Source organism: Lagenorhynchus albirostris, chromosome 15 (assembly GCF_949774975.1).
Source record: "Lagenorhynchus albirostris chromosome 15, mLagAlb1.1, whole genome shotgun sequence".
NCBI lineage: Eukaryota > Metazoa > Chordata > Mammalia > Artiodactyla > Delphinidae > Lagenorhynchus > Lagenorhynchus albirostris.
In genome coordinates, this window is record NC_083109.1 from 25,314,264 (window position 1) to 25,327,641 (window position 13,378).

The 13,378-nt window shown below is 49.5% G+C and overlaps 1 protein-coding gene across 6 annotated transcripts in view; it reads right to left on the reverse strand.

Moving 5' to 3' along the window:
- The window catches only part of ZNF341 (zinc finger protein 341), a 42,917-nt gene extending 30,249 nt beyond the window's left edge, over positions 1–12,668 (reverse strand). For 5 of the 6 annotated variants that reach the window (XM_060123663.1, XM_060123662.1, XM_060123661.1 and 2 more), the window contains exons 1-4: positions 12,548–12,668; positions 6,888–6,998; positions 4,946–5,142; positions 1,985–2,134 (exon numbers count right to left, since the gene is read on the reverse strand). In XM_060123663.1, the coding sequence (XP_059979646.1) occupies positions 1,985–2,134; positions 4,946–5,142; positions 6,888–6,998; positions 12,548–12,578 (489 nt within the window). In that variant the 5' untranslated portion in view covers positions 12,579–12,668. Of the gene's footprint in view, positions 1–1,984; positions 2,135–4,945; positions 5,143–6,887; positions 6,999–12,547 lie in introns of those variants that run through there. The other variant, XM_060123664.1, reaches the window with a different exon arrangement.
- Between the last annotated feature and the right edge of the window lie 710 nt (positions 12,669–13,378).

Sequence of the window (13,378 nt, forward strand, 5' to 3'; positions counted from 1 at the left end):
TTAACCCCTGCACTACCAGGGAAGTCCCAGAAATAGCTTTTTAAATAAATATATTTAAAACATACACATCTGAGTCTTTTCTTTTCTTTTCTTTTAAATATTTATTTGGTTGCACTGTCTTAGTTGTGGCAGGTGGGCTCCTTAATTGCAGCAGGCAAGTTTCTTAGTTGCAGCTCGAGGGCTTCTTAGTTGTGGGTTGCCAGCTCCTTAGTTGCAGCACATGGGCTCCTTAGCTGTGGCATGCGAACCCTTTTATTTATTTATTTGTTTGTTTGTTTATTCTTGACTGCATTGGGTCTTCACTGCTGCAGGCGGGCTTTCTCTAGTTGCGGCGAGTGGGGGTCACTCTTCATTGTGGTGCACAGGCTTCTCATTGGGGTGGCTTCTCTTGTTGCAGAGTACTGGCTCTAGGGCGCACGGGATTCAGGAGTTGTGGTGCACAGGCTTAGTTGCTCCGAGGCATGTGGGATCTTCCCAGACCAGGGCTCATACCCACGTCCCCTGCATTGGCAGGCGGATTTTTAACCACTGCACCACCAGAGAATCCCGACGTGCGAACTCTTAGTTGCAGCATGCATGTGGGATCTAGTTCCCTGACCAGGAATCAAACCTGGGCCCCCTACGTTGGGAGCGTGGAGTCTTATCCACTGGAACGCCAGTGAAGTCCCTCTATGTGCATTCGAAGGTCAGGAAAGCCAGACACCAAAATTTTGGCAGTGTTTTCTTCGGGTAGAGAGAGTAAGGGTGATTGACTGATTGACTGATTTCCCAATTTTTTCTTTTTTTTTTTTTGGCAGCACCGTCTGGCTTGTGGGACTTTAGTTCCCCAACCAGGGATTGAACCCAGGCCCTCAGCAGTAGAAACGTGGAGTCCTAACTACTGGACCACCAAGGAATTCCCTGATTTCCCAATTTTAATTCTGTAAAGTTTCAAACCTACAGAAAGGTTGCAAAAAGAATACAATGAACAGTCTTTATACTTCATCTAATTCACCAGTTGCTACCATTTTGCTACATCTGCAATGTCTGTGTGTGTGTGTGTACACACACATACACATATTTGTGCTTTGTCAAGCCACTTGAAAGTTAGTTACAGACATCACGACACTTTATTCCTTAAAACTGTATTCAGGTGCATCTCCTAAGAACAAGGGCATTCTCCTATATAACCACAATTCAATGATCATACACGGGAAATTGAATATTGATATAATACTATTATCTAAAATATTCAGATTCTGGGACTTCCCTGGTGGCGCAGTGGTTAAGACTCTGTGCTCCCAGGGCAGGATGCCTGGGTTCAATCCCTGGTCAGGGAACTAGATCCCACATGCATGCCACAACTAAGAGTTCACATGCCACAACTAAGGAGCCCTCCTGCCACAACTTAGGAGCCCATGTGCTTCAACTAAGGAGCTGGTGAGCCTCAACTAAGGAGCCCACCTGCCGCAACTAAAGACCCAGCACAACCAAATAAATAAATATTTTTTTTAATAAATAAAATAAAATATTCAGATTCCTCCAAATTCTAATCTCCCCAAGTATCCCAATAAGGCCTTTACCACTTCCCCCACACCCCACCTAATACAGGATCCAGCCAAGAATTGTAAATTCAGTCAGTTGCCATGTCTCTCTACTTTCCAGTTGAGAATAATTAAAAAAAAAAAATTTTTTTTTTTTACTTTTCTATTGTGTACCTTCTAGTGTTTTTCTAATGCACATGGAACACTTCTGTTAAGAATAAAAATAGGAGTCAAAACAACTGGACTGTGGCTATGAAACCCCAAAGTCATGTTCTGGGTCCCAGCTGAATGCGGCAGCTTCCCCACCCACAGCAGGGCTGGCCAAGGGGAAGCTGACAGGCCTCCTTAGCTTGAGGGAGAGTTGGGGCCAAGCCCCCTTCTCTCTACAAGATTCTGAATCTGCAGGAGTCAACACGCAGGCCTAGAATCAAGATCCCGTGAGAAACTGGCCACCTTCTTACCTGCACAGGCGGGGGGCCCTGGGGCATGGGCTGGTCCAGGGACGTGAAGGCCGACATGGCAGACATGAGCACGTCATCGCTTACCAAGATGTTCCCCTGCACCAGGGTCTGGATCAGTGGGGATGGGGGCACGGTAATGTACGTGGAGATCTGGACAGTGAGAGAGAGAGAAAGAGAGAGAGGAAGGGAGAGGAAGGGAGAGAAAGAACACGCCTGAGACTGTGGAAGGAAGCAGATGGCATGATGCAAAAGATCTGGGTTCTGGAGTCCCACAGACCTGGATTCTATTTCCACTTCTGCTACTGCTCCCTGCCATGTGACCCTGGGAAAGTCACTCCACCTCTCTCAACCTCCATTCCCTCGTCTATCAAACGAGGAGAATAAGTCACACCTCCATGTAAGGCATATACCCTGTGACGCAGCAACAATCCTTCTGGGCCTCTGTCCTAGAGAAACACTCACACCTGTCCACAGGGAGTCCACAGAAAAAGAGTACTCTGCACAGCCTTGTTTCTATTAGTGAAAAACTGGAAATAACCTTGATGTCCATCAGTAGGAGAATAGATCAAAAAATACAATATAGTCATGGATAGAATACTATAGAGAGCAAGTAAGAGGTATTGCGTGGAAAATCAAATTATACAATAACATGTACATTATATATCGTGATCTTTAAAAATCTAAAACGATACTACTATGTAATTCCTGTGCGTACTTAAGTAAGTATGTGAAAGTATAATTATATGCTCTCAGGTTAACAGCAAGGATGAAAGGCAGACCTTACAAGAGGGTGTCAAACATGCAGTGACTATTCCTGTCAGCAGATGTAAAGCGTGTTTTGCTTTGTTTATTTGTTGCCTTTCTTTCCTGGCATCTTCCTAAGTCATCTGTCTGGAGGACCCCTGGGGACAGCAGCAACTGGGCCCCTGAACCCAGAGTCCCTGCTCAAACAGGATGTCCTTGCCCTCAACCAAGCAAGGACAACCCAGGCAATTTAGGGACACACCCCATGTCATGGCCAGGAAAGGCAGTGACATGTATTTTTACAATGTCACATGCATTAGGCTGAGACAAAAAATGGGAAATCAGGGCTTCCCTGGTGGCGCAGTGGTTGAGAGTCCGCCTGCCGATGCAGGGGACACGGGTTCGTGCCCCGGTCCGGGAAGATCCCACATGCCGCGGAGCGGCTGGGCCCGTGAGCCATGGCCGCTGAGCCTGCGCTTCCGGAGCCTGTGCTCCGCAACGGGAGAGGCCACAACGGTGAGAGGCCCGCGTACCACAAAAAAAAAAAAAAAATGGGAAATCATTTTCACGTCCATCCAACTCACTTAGGCAGAGGGATTCGTGTCTGCACATTAACAACGGATTGTGTTCTAAGTTTTTTCCTTGCCCAGGACTGGAAGAATTTCCCTCTCTCCTACTGGAAAAAAAAAAAAAAAAAAGGGAGTGGGGGGAGAAGGAACATTTTCTACTAACAAAACTCATAATCAAGGAGTGAGAAAACGACTGTTCTGTGTTAGAAGATGTCTATGGTAACTTGAAAATGTACATGTCCTATGGATCTGGAGGTGAACACTTTTATCTTGATGGCAGGAATTATGTCTATACAATGGGTGAAGATAATGTTTTAGAGGAATAAGGAGACAAGAGGAAGCCAGAGGGAAACCTGACCCCGTGACCTGGCATCCTGGGACATGCCCAGCCCCCTATTTTTTTTTTTTAAAAAACATCTTTACTGGGGTATAATTGCTTTACAATGATGTGTTAGTTTCTGCTTTATAACAAAGTGAATCAGTTATACATATACATATGTTCCCATATCTCTTCCCTCTTGCGTCTCCCTCCCTCCCACCCTCCCTAGAGGAGTCTTTAATCCCTCTGAGCTCCCACCCACAGTGTCTTTGCTCCAGAACTGTGTTCCTGACTGAGAACTCTGCAAGCTTCTCCAGATACCCACAGCCTGCCCTGTGACCTCCAGACTTGTATATCTGTCTGCATCTTCACTGCCTCCACTTAAAGGTCCAATGGGTATCTCAAATTCAACATGAGCAGCTGAACTCCTGACACCCCCCCACACACACAAACCTTCTCCTTGTTGTTTTCCCCACTTCGGTTAATGGCAACTCCAACTCTAGTCATCCTTGACTCCTCTTAAGCTCACACCCTACATCCAATCCATCCACAAGCTCTGTCAGCTCCACCTTCTAAATATTTTGAAAATCTCACCCCTTCTCTCCACCTCCACTGCCACTATCCTGGTCAAGCCACCACTACCCACTGCCTGGATTTGTACAGTAGCACCCTAATCAGGCTCCTGGATTTCTCTCTTGACTCCCATCAAAATCTACTGCCTACAGCAGCTACAGTGACCTAGTTAAAGTGTAAATCAGACTATATCCCTCTTCTGCTCAAAACTCTCCAATGGTTCCCATCTCATGCAGAGTAAAAGCCCACAGACCGACACGATTTGCCAGGATCCCCCTATTGCCTCTCTGACCTTATCACCTCTCACCCTCCTCACTCACTCACTCAGCTCTAGCCACTCTCACCTCCTTGCTGTTCCTGGAATAAAGCCAGCACGCTTCCGCCTCAGGACCTTTGCACTTGTTGATCCGGCCCCCTGGAATACTCTTCCCCAAAGTAGCTTCATGACTATTTCTCACCTCCCTAGGTCTCTGCACAAATGTCACCTCTTCACAGAGCTCGTCCCAGAGCCCCACATACAAAAGGGCAAAAGCTCCCATCCCTGTCTTGACATCCCTTATCTCTCTGCACTTATCCTGGGAAAAGTACATCTCTACACATCTGTTTGGGTACTATCTATCTCACTCAATGCCATGAAGGCAGTGACCTGGTCTGTTTGTCCACCCCTGTACCCCCAGTGCCCACACAGTGCCTGACACACAGTGGGTGCTCAAAAAAGACTTGACTAGATAAATGAACAAACGAATGGATAAATACCTGGCGATTGGCAGGAGGCGGGGCCTGCTGGACTGCTGTGGGTGCTGCCGAAGGTGTGTAGATGCTGTTGGTAGCCAGGGAGACTGTGGCCAGGGGTGGGGCACTCCCCTGGCACTGTTCCCGCTTGTGGGTCATAAACGCCGGCAGTGAGTTGAACTGCTTCTTACACTTCCCGCAGAGAAAGACATCCTCATCATCTAGGGGTCATGCCCACAGAGCAGCAGAGGGAGGGAAATAACGAAAAAAAGCAAGAAAAAAGGAGGGGGCATCACAGAGAGAAACGGGAGGCCCGTGGCTGGACCATGAGAAAGGCAAAGTAACGGCATTCCATGACTCAACGCATGAGGGTCAAGCATCAACTCTGTGCTTCCTACGAGCTTTCAAACCATGCTGGCACCTGAAGGAATATCCAGCCAGGTTCGCCCAGGAATCAAAAAATTAGAAATCAGGAAATCGTAAGGTGGGTTCGCTTCAAAAGTTGAGACATTCAGAATCTTTATCCTGCCTGAATTTATTCACCAGTCCCCAAATGGGCTGCATGATCACACTCCTCAGTGCCCTTGCATCCCCTGTCCTCCCTGCCAAGCTGCCTCTCTCAGAACAACTCATTCTGCAAGGTTCAGCTCAGATGTCACTTCCTCCAGGAAGCCCTCCTCAAGCAGTGTTCACAGTTCCTTCCTCTGGGCAAGCCTCTCTTATCACATTTTTCCCATCACCACCATATTTCCTAAGGGAAGGAAATATCTCTTATTTATCACCATAACTAAAATATTTTCTGGGCACATAGGAGGCCTTCAGTGGATGTCTGCTGAATGCATGAGAAACTAAATCAATGATCAGCTACAGTTAACACCATCCATTATTGAAGGCCCACCACAGGTCATGCACTGTGCCAAGCTCTTGATATGTTGTGGCAGAAATGTCTAATTGTCATTCAATATTCACTCTTCCTTCTTAAAATGTAATACAAATTTTAGTGAGAAACACGGCCATCTAGTTAAAGACCATATTTCCCAGACTTTTTTGCAGCTAGACATGTCATGTGACTGAATTCTGACCAATAGGAGAAGAGAAGTATACTGTCTACACAACTTCCTCCTAAAAGGAAGGGGTATGACTTCTACTTCCTTCTTTCTTCCCTTCCTGTTGGCTGGAGTGTGGAAGTGAAAGTGGGAGGTTGGAGCAGCCATCTTGGACCGCATGCTGAGAGCAGCAGAGCCATATGAAAGAAGGGGTCTGAGTCATCAGGACTTACGCAACAAAGAAATAAACTTTAATCTTGTACAAACTACAAGAAACTTGCATTTCTTATTTATGACAGCTAAAACCGAATCCCAAGTACCCTCACAAGATTCCTATGAGGTAGGACTATTATCCCCATTTTACAGATGTGGAAACTGAGGGCACAGAGAGGTTAACTCACTTGCCCAAGGTCACAGAGCCAAACTATGTGAACAAGGATTCAAACTCAGGTGTGTGTCTCTCTGTCCCCAGCATGGTTCCCAAGTACTCAAAAATCTTTGTAGAATGAATGGATGAACACCTAGACTCACACAGGCTCTAAAGGAAGTTCGTTGCCCTCTGTGTGTCGCAAGGGCCTGGGCTGTAAATTGGAGAGATTCATGCTTAGCCTCATAGAGGGGAAGCTGAGAAATGACTTTGGGTCAAAGGGACAAGCATTGCTAAGCATCGGGGCTCCTAGTCATTCTCTGTCATGATCCCCACATTCACTAAGTGACTGAAAAAGACTGTCCTCAGAGCTAAGCAGAGAAAAGTCTGAGCCTGAAGATCCAGGCTGGGAGGAAGGGGAGAGGCTTCAGACGTGAGAGGACAACCTGGGAACCACAGTGGGCAGTTTACTCCCACACCCCCTCATCAGCCCCACCTGTTTTCACAGGAAGCTACTTACCCTTCCCACTGGTGAACCTGAGCAGATACTCACCCAGTGGCTGGATAGCAGGGGGTGCATTGACGCTCTGGCCTGTTGGATCAGAAACTGCTCCTTGGCCATCCAACAGTGACTGGACAGCTAGGACAGTCTGATTGTCCATTCCTGAAGAAAGAAAAGCAGCCTTTCTGGAAGGTGGGCCCAGCATCCCGCCCTGACTTCACCCTTACAAGCCAGACCCATTGCAAGGCCCCCACGGCAAAAATGTCTGTCTGTGCACTGAAATGCTTTCTCTCCAACTTCTATTGCAATAGATCCCAAGATTTTTGGCTGGCAACATGGCCCCAGAATAAAGATTACACCTCCCAGCCACTCTTGCAGCTAGAGAATGTCTAAGTTCTGGTCAACGGGAGCTCTGGGGAAGTTTTCTTAAAAGCTGCCTGGCACGTGACCCCCCTTCTTTGTCCGATCCTCCATCCTGCTTCCTAGAACAAGAAGATGATGGTGGGAACTCTAGCCACCATCCCAGATCATGAGGACAAGGGCACTACAGGGCAAAAGACTGGAAAGATTCTGGGTCTCTGAGCACCTTGTAGAACACAGCCACTGTCACAGCTCTAGACTGCCTCTTTCTGGACTCCCACATGAGAGAAATAAACTTCTAGCCTGTTTAAGCCACTGCTGGGTTGGGCTTCTCTCTTACTCATGGCTGAATCTAATCCGAAATGCAACAACCCCTCTGGAAATCATGTTACTAAGTCTTCCCCATCCACACCCCACAAATCCCACAAATCTGTTTGCACTTGGGCTTCTCTTGTTTTCCAACGTGTGCTTATTTTTTCAGTTCCTCAATAAACAGTGTAATCTGGACTGTGGTCGGGGGGACTCTTGAGAAGCTGCCTACGTCCGTGTTTTCCAACCAGTTGTCACTGTTGAGGTTCTCAGTAGTACGCTGCCCAGCTGTGTCACCAGCTGGAAGACAGCCCTCCTCACATCTAAGTGGCCACCAAGGCACACTGCCTCCCTCCCCAATAACCCAGAGGGCGCCTTCTTCTCTCTGTCCTCACAGCCAACCTCTCACCTGGACACCTGCCCCAGCTTCTAACTGAAAGGTAACTAGAACCATTAGCTCCTGCAGCCAAACTGAATGCATACTTTCCCCGGTCACAGTGCAGGCTGTGTGCCTCCTGAGGCCAGCCCTTCTCTCCACCTCCTCCAGCTCCTTCAGAAGCCGTTCTCCGCTAGCTGGCCCATCTCACACTGTGCCCACAACTCTTTCCCAGCAGGGGCTACACACACTCAGGTTTCTCTAGAATGGCCTCCCTCGAACTCATGTTCTCATCTCTCCTCCCTTCAACATCAAGCATCCGATGAGAGTTGGCTACACCCTCCATCTCCTCTGCCTACCTCCCAGTCCTCCTTCAGCCACTCCAGTGGGGCTTAAGCCCCCATCATTCCACCAGAATCACCAAAGACCACCTGGCAGCATCAGACATTCTTTCTTGAAACACTCCCTTCTCGGGCTCCAGGGCGCCACCCTTCCTGGATCTTCCCCTACCTCTCTGCTCGCTCTTTCCCAGCCTCCTTTACTCTCTTCTCCTGTCCATCCCCTAAATGTTTCTATTTTTGAAGGCTTCCTTCCATCTGGCTCTCTCTCCTCTCCCTCTTACACTCTCCCTGAGAATCCTCACTTGCCCTCATTTAGTTCTCCCTAATATCTGGAGTTTCAAACCTGGGGTTCATGCTCCTCCAGAAGGAGCGTCAGTAAATCTTCTATCATCTAATGCAAAACTGTATGTCAGCATTTGTGTGCAAATCTGTACATGAATGTTCATAGCAGTTTTATTCATAATAGTAAAAAACTGGAAACAAGTCAGATGTCCTTCAGTGGGTGAACAGTTAAACAAACTGCAGTGCATCCACACCACGGAGCGCTGCTCAGCAATAAAAAGGAGCAACCTGTTGATACAAGCAACAACTTGGACGAATCTCCAGGGGATTACAATGAGTGAAAAAAGCCAATCTCAAAGGTTATATACTTTATGATTCCAATTACATGACATTCTTTTTTATAAATTTATTTATTTATTTTTGGCTGCGTTGGGTCTTCGTTTCTGTGCGAGGGCTTTCTCTAGTTGCGGCGAGTGGGGGCCTTTCACTGTCGCGGCCTCTCTTGTTGCGGAGCACAGGCTCCAGACGCGCAGGCGCAGTAGTTGTGGCTCACGGGCCTAGTTGCTCCGTTTAATGTGGGATCTTCCCAGACCAGGGCTCGAACCCGTGTCCCCTGCATTGGCAGGCAGACTCTCAGCCACTGTGCCACCAGGGAAGCCCTACATGACATTCTTGAAATGATAATATTTTAGAAATGGAGAACAGATTAGTGTGGTTGGCGGACGTCAGGGATGGGGAGCAGGGGAAGGAGGTGGGTGGGGCCATAAAAGGGTAACATCTTATAGTGATAGAACTGTTCTGTATGTCGACTGGTTATAAGACTATAGGATAGTTTTACAAGATGTTACATTGTGGGAAACTAAGTAAAGGATAAATGGAATCTCTCTGTATTATTTCTACAACTGCACGTGAATCTACAGGAAAAAAAGTATTTCAAAATAAAAAGTTTAATTTAAAAAAAATATTGGGGGCTTCCCTGGTGGCGCAGTGGTTAAGAATCCGTCTGCCAATGCATGGGACACGGGTTCGAGCCCTGGTCTGAGAAGATCCCACATGCTGCGGAGCAACTAAGCCCGTGCACCACGACTACTGAGCCTGCGCTCTAGAGCCCACGAGCCCCAACTACTGAAGCCCGCGTGCCTAGAGCTCATGCCCCACAAGAGAAGCCACCGCAATGAGAAGCCTGCGCACCGCAACGAAGAGTAGCCCCTGCTCCCCGCAACTGGAGAAAAAGCCCACGCAGCAATGAAGACCCAACACAGCCAAAAATAAATAAATTAATTAAATAAATTTATTTTAAAAAATATATTGGGACTTCCTTGGTGGTCCAGCCTGGGTAGGACTCCACGCTCCCAATGCGGGGGGGCCCGGGTTCAATCCCTGGTCGGGGGAGCTAAATCCCACATGCATGCTGCAACTAAGATGCTGCATGCTGCAACTAAAACCCGGTGCAGCCAAAATAAATCAATGACTATTTTTCTTTTAATAAAATAAAAAATACTGCCTGTCAAAACTATGGAGACAATAAAAAGATTAGTGGTTGCCAGGGGTGGGGGGAGGGATGAATAGGCAGAGCACAGAGGATTTTTAGGGCAGTGAAAATACTCTGTACAATAATATTACAATGATGGATATATGTCATTATACAACTGTCCAATAGAATGTACACCACCAAGAGTGAAACTTAAGATAAATTATGGACTTCGCGTGGTTATGATGTGTCAATGTAGGTTCATCCTTGGTAACAAATGTACCACTCTGATGAGTTATGTTGATTAAAGGGGAGGTTATGAATGTGTAGGATCAAAGGTATACAGAAAGTCTCTGTACCTTCCTCTCAACTGTGCAAACCTAAAACTGCTCTAAAGAAATTGTCTTTGAAAAAAATACTGTCTACGTAAAACTCAAACCAAATGTGTCATTCCCCACCCCTAAGTTTGTTCCTCTCCTAGTAATCCTCATCAATAAGAACAGGGCACCACTGTCCACCCAGCTAAAGCCCCTGGGGCACCCCTTAACCTTAAGGGATTCTTCCCTTAACCTATCTCCCTTCACACCCTCATTTCCGGTCCTTCAGCAAGTCTAGCCTACTCTGTCTCCCAAATCTCTCTCAGATCCACTTTTCCTCCATCCCCACAGCTGTCCCCAGAGCCCAGGCCACCATCAGTTCCCCGCAGGACAGCCGCAGTGGTCTCACCTCCCCTCGGCCACTCTGACCCCTCCTGTCTGTTCTCAGAGCAGCCAGGGTGAACTTTATAATAAACATACGTTAGCTTGTGCAGCTCCCCTGCTGGAAACCCTTTCTTAGTTCCACACTGATGCCAAGACAAAGTTCAGAAGCCTCATCTCTAGCTGCTCACATGAACTTCTGTGAATCCTAGACCTCTCTCCCCACCAGGGCTTTGCAAATGCAGTCCCCACTGCCTGGGTCACCTCTGGATCCCCACAGTTCTGCTGCCCTTCTCCTAGCCCAGCACGCATCACACAGTCCCGGGAACTGATTTTTCCTTTACCTTCTTCATCACTCAATACAGGAACACATTCTTGTAGTGAAAACTCAAACACTGCGGAAGTCCATGAACCTAGAGAGAAAGCAGGCCTCACACCATCCTGTTGGCCTCCCAGAGGGAGCCACCAATGACCCTGGCCTTCCACATCCATCACCCATCACAGCACTGAACACCAGCTGAGGTTATCTTTACTGTTTACCTTTTCTATAATTCTATAATTTCTACATCCCTTACCAACGAGTATTCCTGAAACTTAACCTTCCCAGATGTGGGGAGGATTACACATTGCGTGGTGAGAGAGCTGATCCTCCAAGATGTTAAGAGACACAGCTGACACCTCCTGGGGAGTTGCAGGACTCAAAGCCTCGGCCACATACCACTAGTCCAGCCTACTTTCAGTTTGCACTCTAATTATGTGTATACTCATCTCATCCCTCCAAGAGCATTCTTGGGTCTGTATCCCCCTAGCATCAACTCTGTGCCATGGCCCTGAATTCTCTGAGGCTTCCTTTCCAACTCCTAGCAAGTGCACATGGAGGCTCTCAGTGTTTGCCTGTCTCCAAAGCTCACAATTCCCAGAGCCTGAGGACCATTCACATCCTAGGATCTCGCAGAGCATGGGACAACCAGTCGGTGCGGTGTTTGCTGGTTTGGGTCTGGTAACTTGGCGTCCCGGCCAACTACACCGTTGGCACCCATCCTTTCTTGGTCTGGGTTTATAATACTCTGCACCCCATAATGGTGCACAAAGTAGTCACCCCGTCTTTGCTGGTTTCGGTCCAAGGCCTGGCCTTGCACACAGGTGGCGCCGATCCTTTCCTGGTCTGAATTGAAGACACTATGTCAGAGCGCGAGGCACACAGTTGGCGCTCAATACAAGTTCTTAATGGTCAGGACCCCTCACTCAGCCCCTCTCCCCCCGCAGCCGCTGCTGCACCACGGTCCCCCTGGATGCAGCCCTCCCCAGCCCTCGCGTCCGCGGTGCAGCCATGCTCGCCTCGCGGTTCCCGTCCTGGCTTGCACACTATCCCCCGGCTGTTCCCTCCAGGAAACTGCCCCCCAGCCCCAACCGCGCGCCGCCCGGGCCCTAGCAGCGGCAGCTGTTCTGGTCCGAGGCTCCCCTCCCGCTGCGCCAGCCGTCTACGGCTGTTCCGCTCTCGGTGCTCTCTCCCAGGGCCTTCTCTCTCCCGCTGTGCCTGTCCGGTTGAACGCACCACCCTACCCCCCCCCCACCACCCGCCGCCGCAGCCGCCGCCGGGCCTAGGCTCCCGCGGCTGTTCCGGTCCCGAGATGCCCCCACAACCACCACTGAGCCTCAACTCCGCTTCTGTTCAGGCCCCACTGCTCCCCCACCCCTGCCGACCTCCGATCCCGCGGCTGTTCCCATCCGTGGCCCTCCCGCCCCGCTGGCTGTTCCGGCCCGGCGCCCTCCGCCCCGCAGGCGCCACGCGCCCTGGGCCCCGCGCTGCGAGTTCGCGGCGGGAGGAGGCGCAAGGCGGAACAGCCGCCTCCCCAGTCCCCGCCGCCGCTCACCCTCCAGGGCCTCGAAGATCGTCTGCGCCATTTTGGAGCCGCCGCCGCTGGAGCCCGAAGCCGGGCTGCGCGAGCATTGTGGGAGCCGTGGTGGCGGCGGCGTCGGGGCCGCCAGGGGGCGCCCTCCTTCCTCCTCGGAGCTCCTCCACCATCCCGGTAAACCAGGAATGGCTCGCGGGACCCCCAGCATCCCGAGGCTCTCCCAGCCCAACCTGGATAACCCAGTTATTGGACACGTGGACCCCTAGCTCTGCAGCATTTTGATACCAACCAGGGTTCTTGGCTTTCCCCAATGAATGGAAGTTGACTAGAGGCCAGATAAGAAATTCAGGCAAGGCTTTATTGGGGCCCTTGCTGCAGCAGCGGGGAGGGAGAGCAAACGACAGGTTCCCTTGCTTGCTTGCTGAGGGAGGGCAAGCTTGTTCCTTATATGGGGTGAAGGTAGGGGTGTGTCCAGGGGTTAGGTGGAGGGGTGGCTTAGGTGTTTTGTCCACCCCTTAGGTGGTATTGTGTGCAAGGGGACATGTGCAGTACCCTGCTTTTGCTCCCAGCACCCAGTTTTTGTTCCTGGTTCTTCACAAATGGCAGTTGGGTTTTTTTGTCTTTTTGTATCTTTGGGGTCCAGAATTTGCCCCAACCGTGCATGCATGCACACAGTTATTTTTAGTCCCATATAGTTTCTTTGTATTTTGTTGCTCAGGGAGATGTGTGTCCAGGTGCAAGCATTGCAGCAAAGGGTCCCAGGTCCCAGCTTGTCTCAATTTGAACCCCTAACTCTGTGCACTGACCCCATCCCTGTTGCACACAGGCACCTCCCAACCCTGTTTTCTG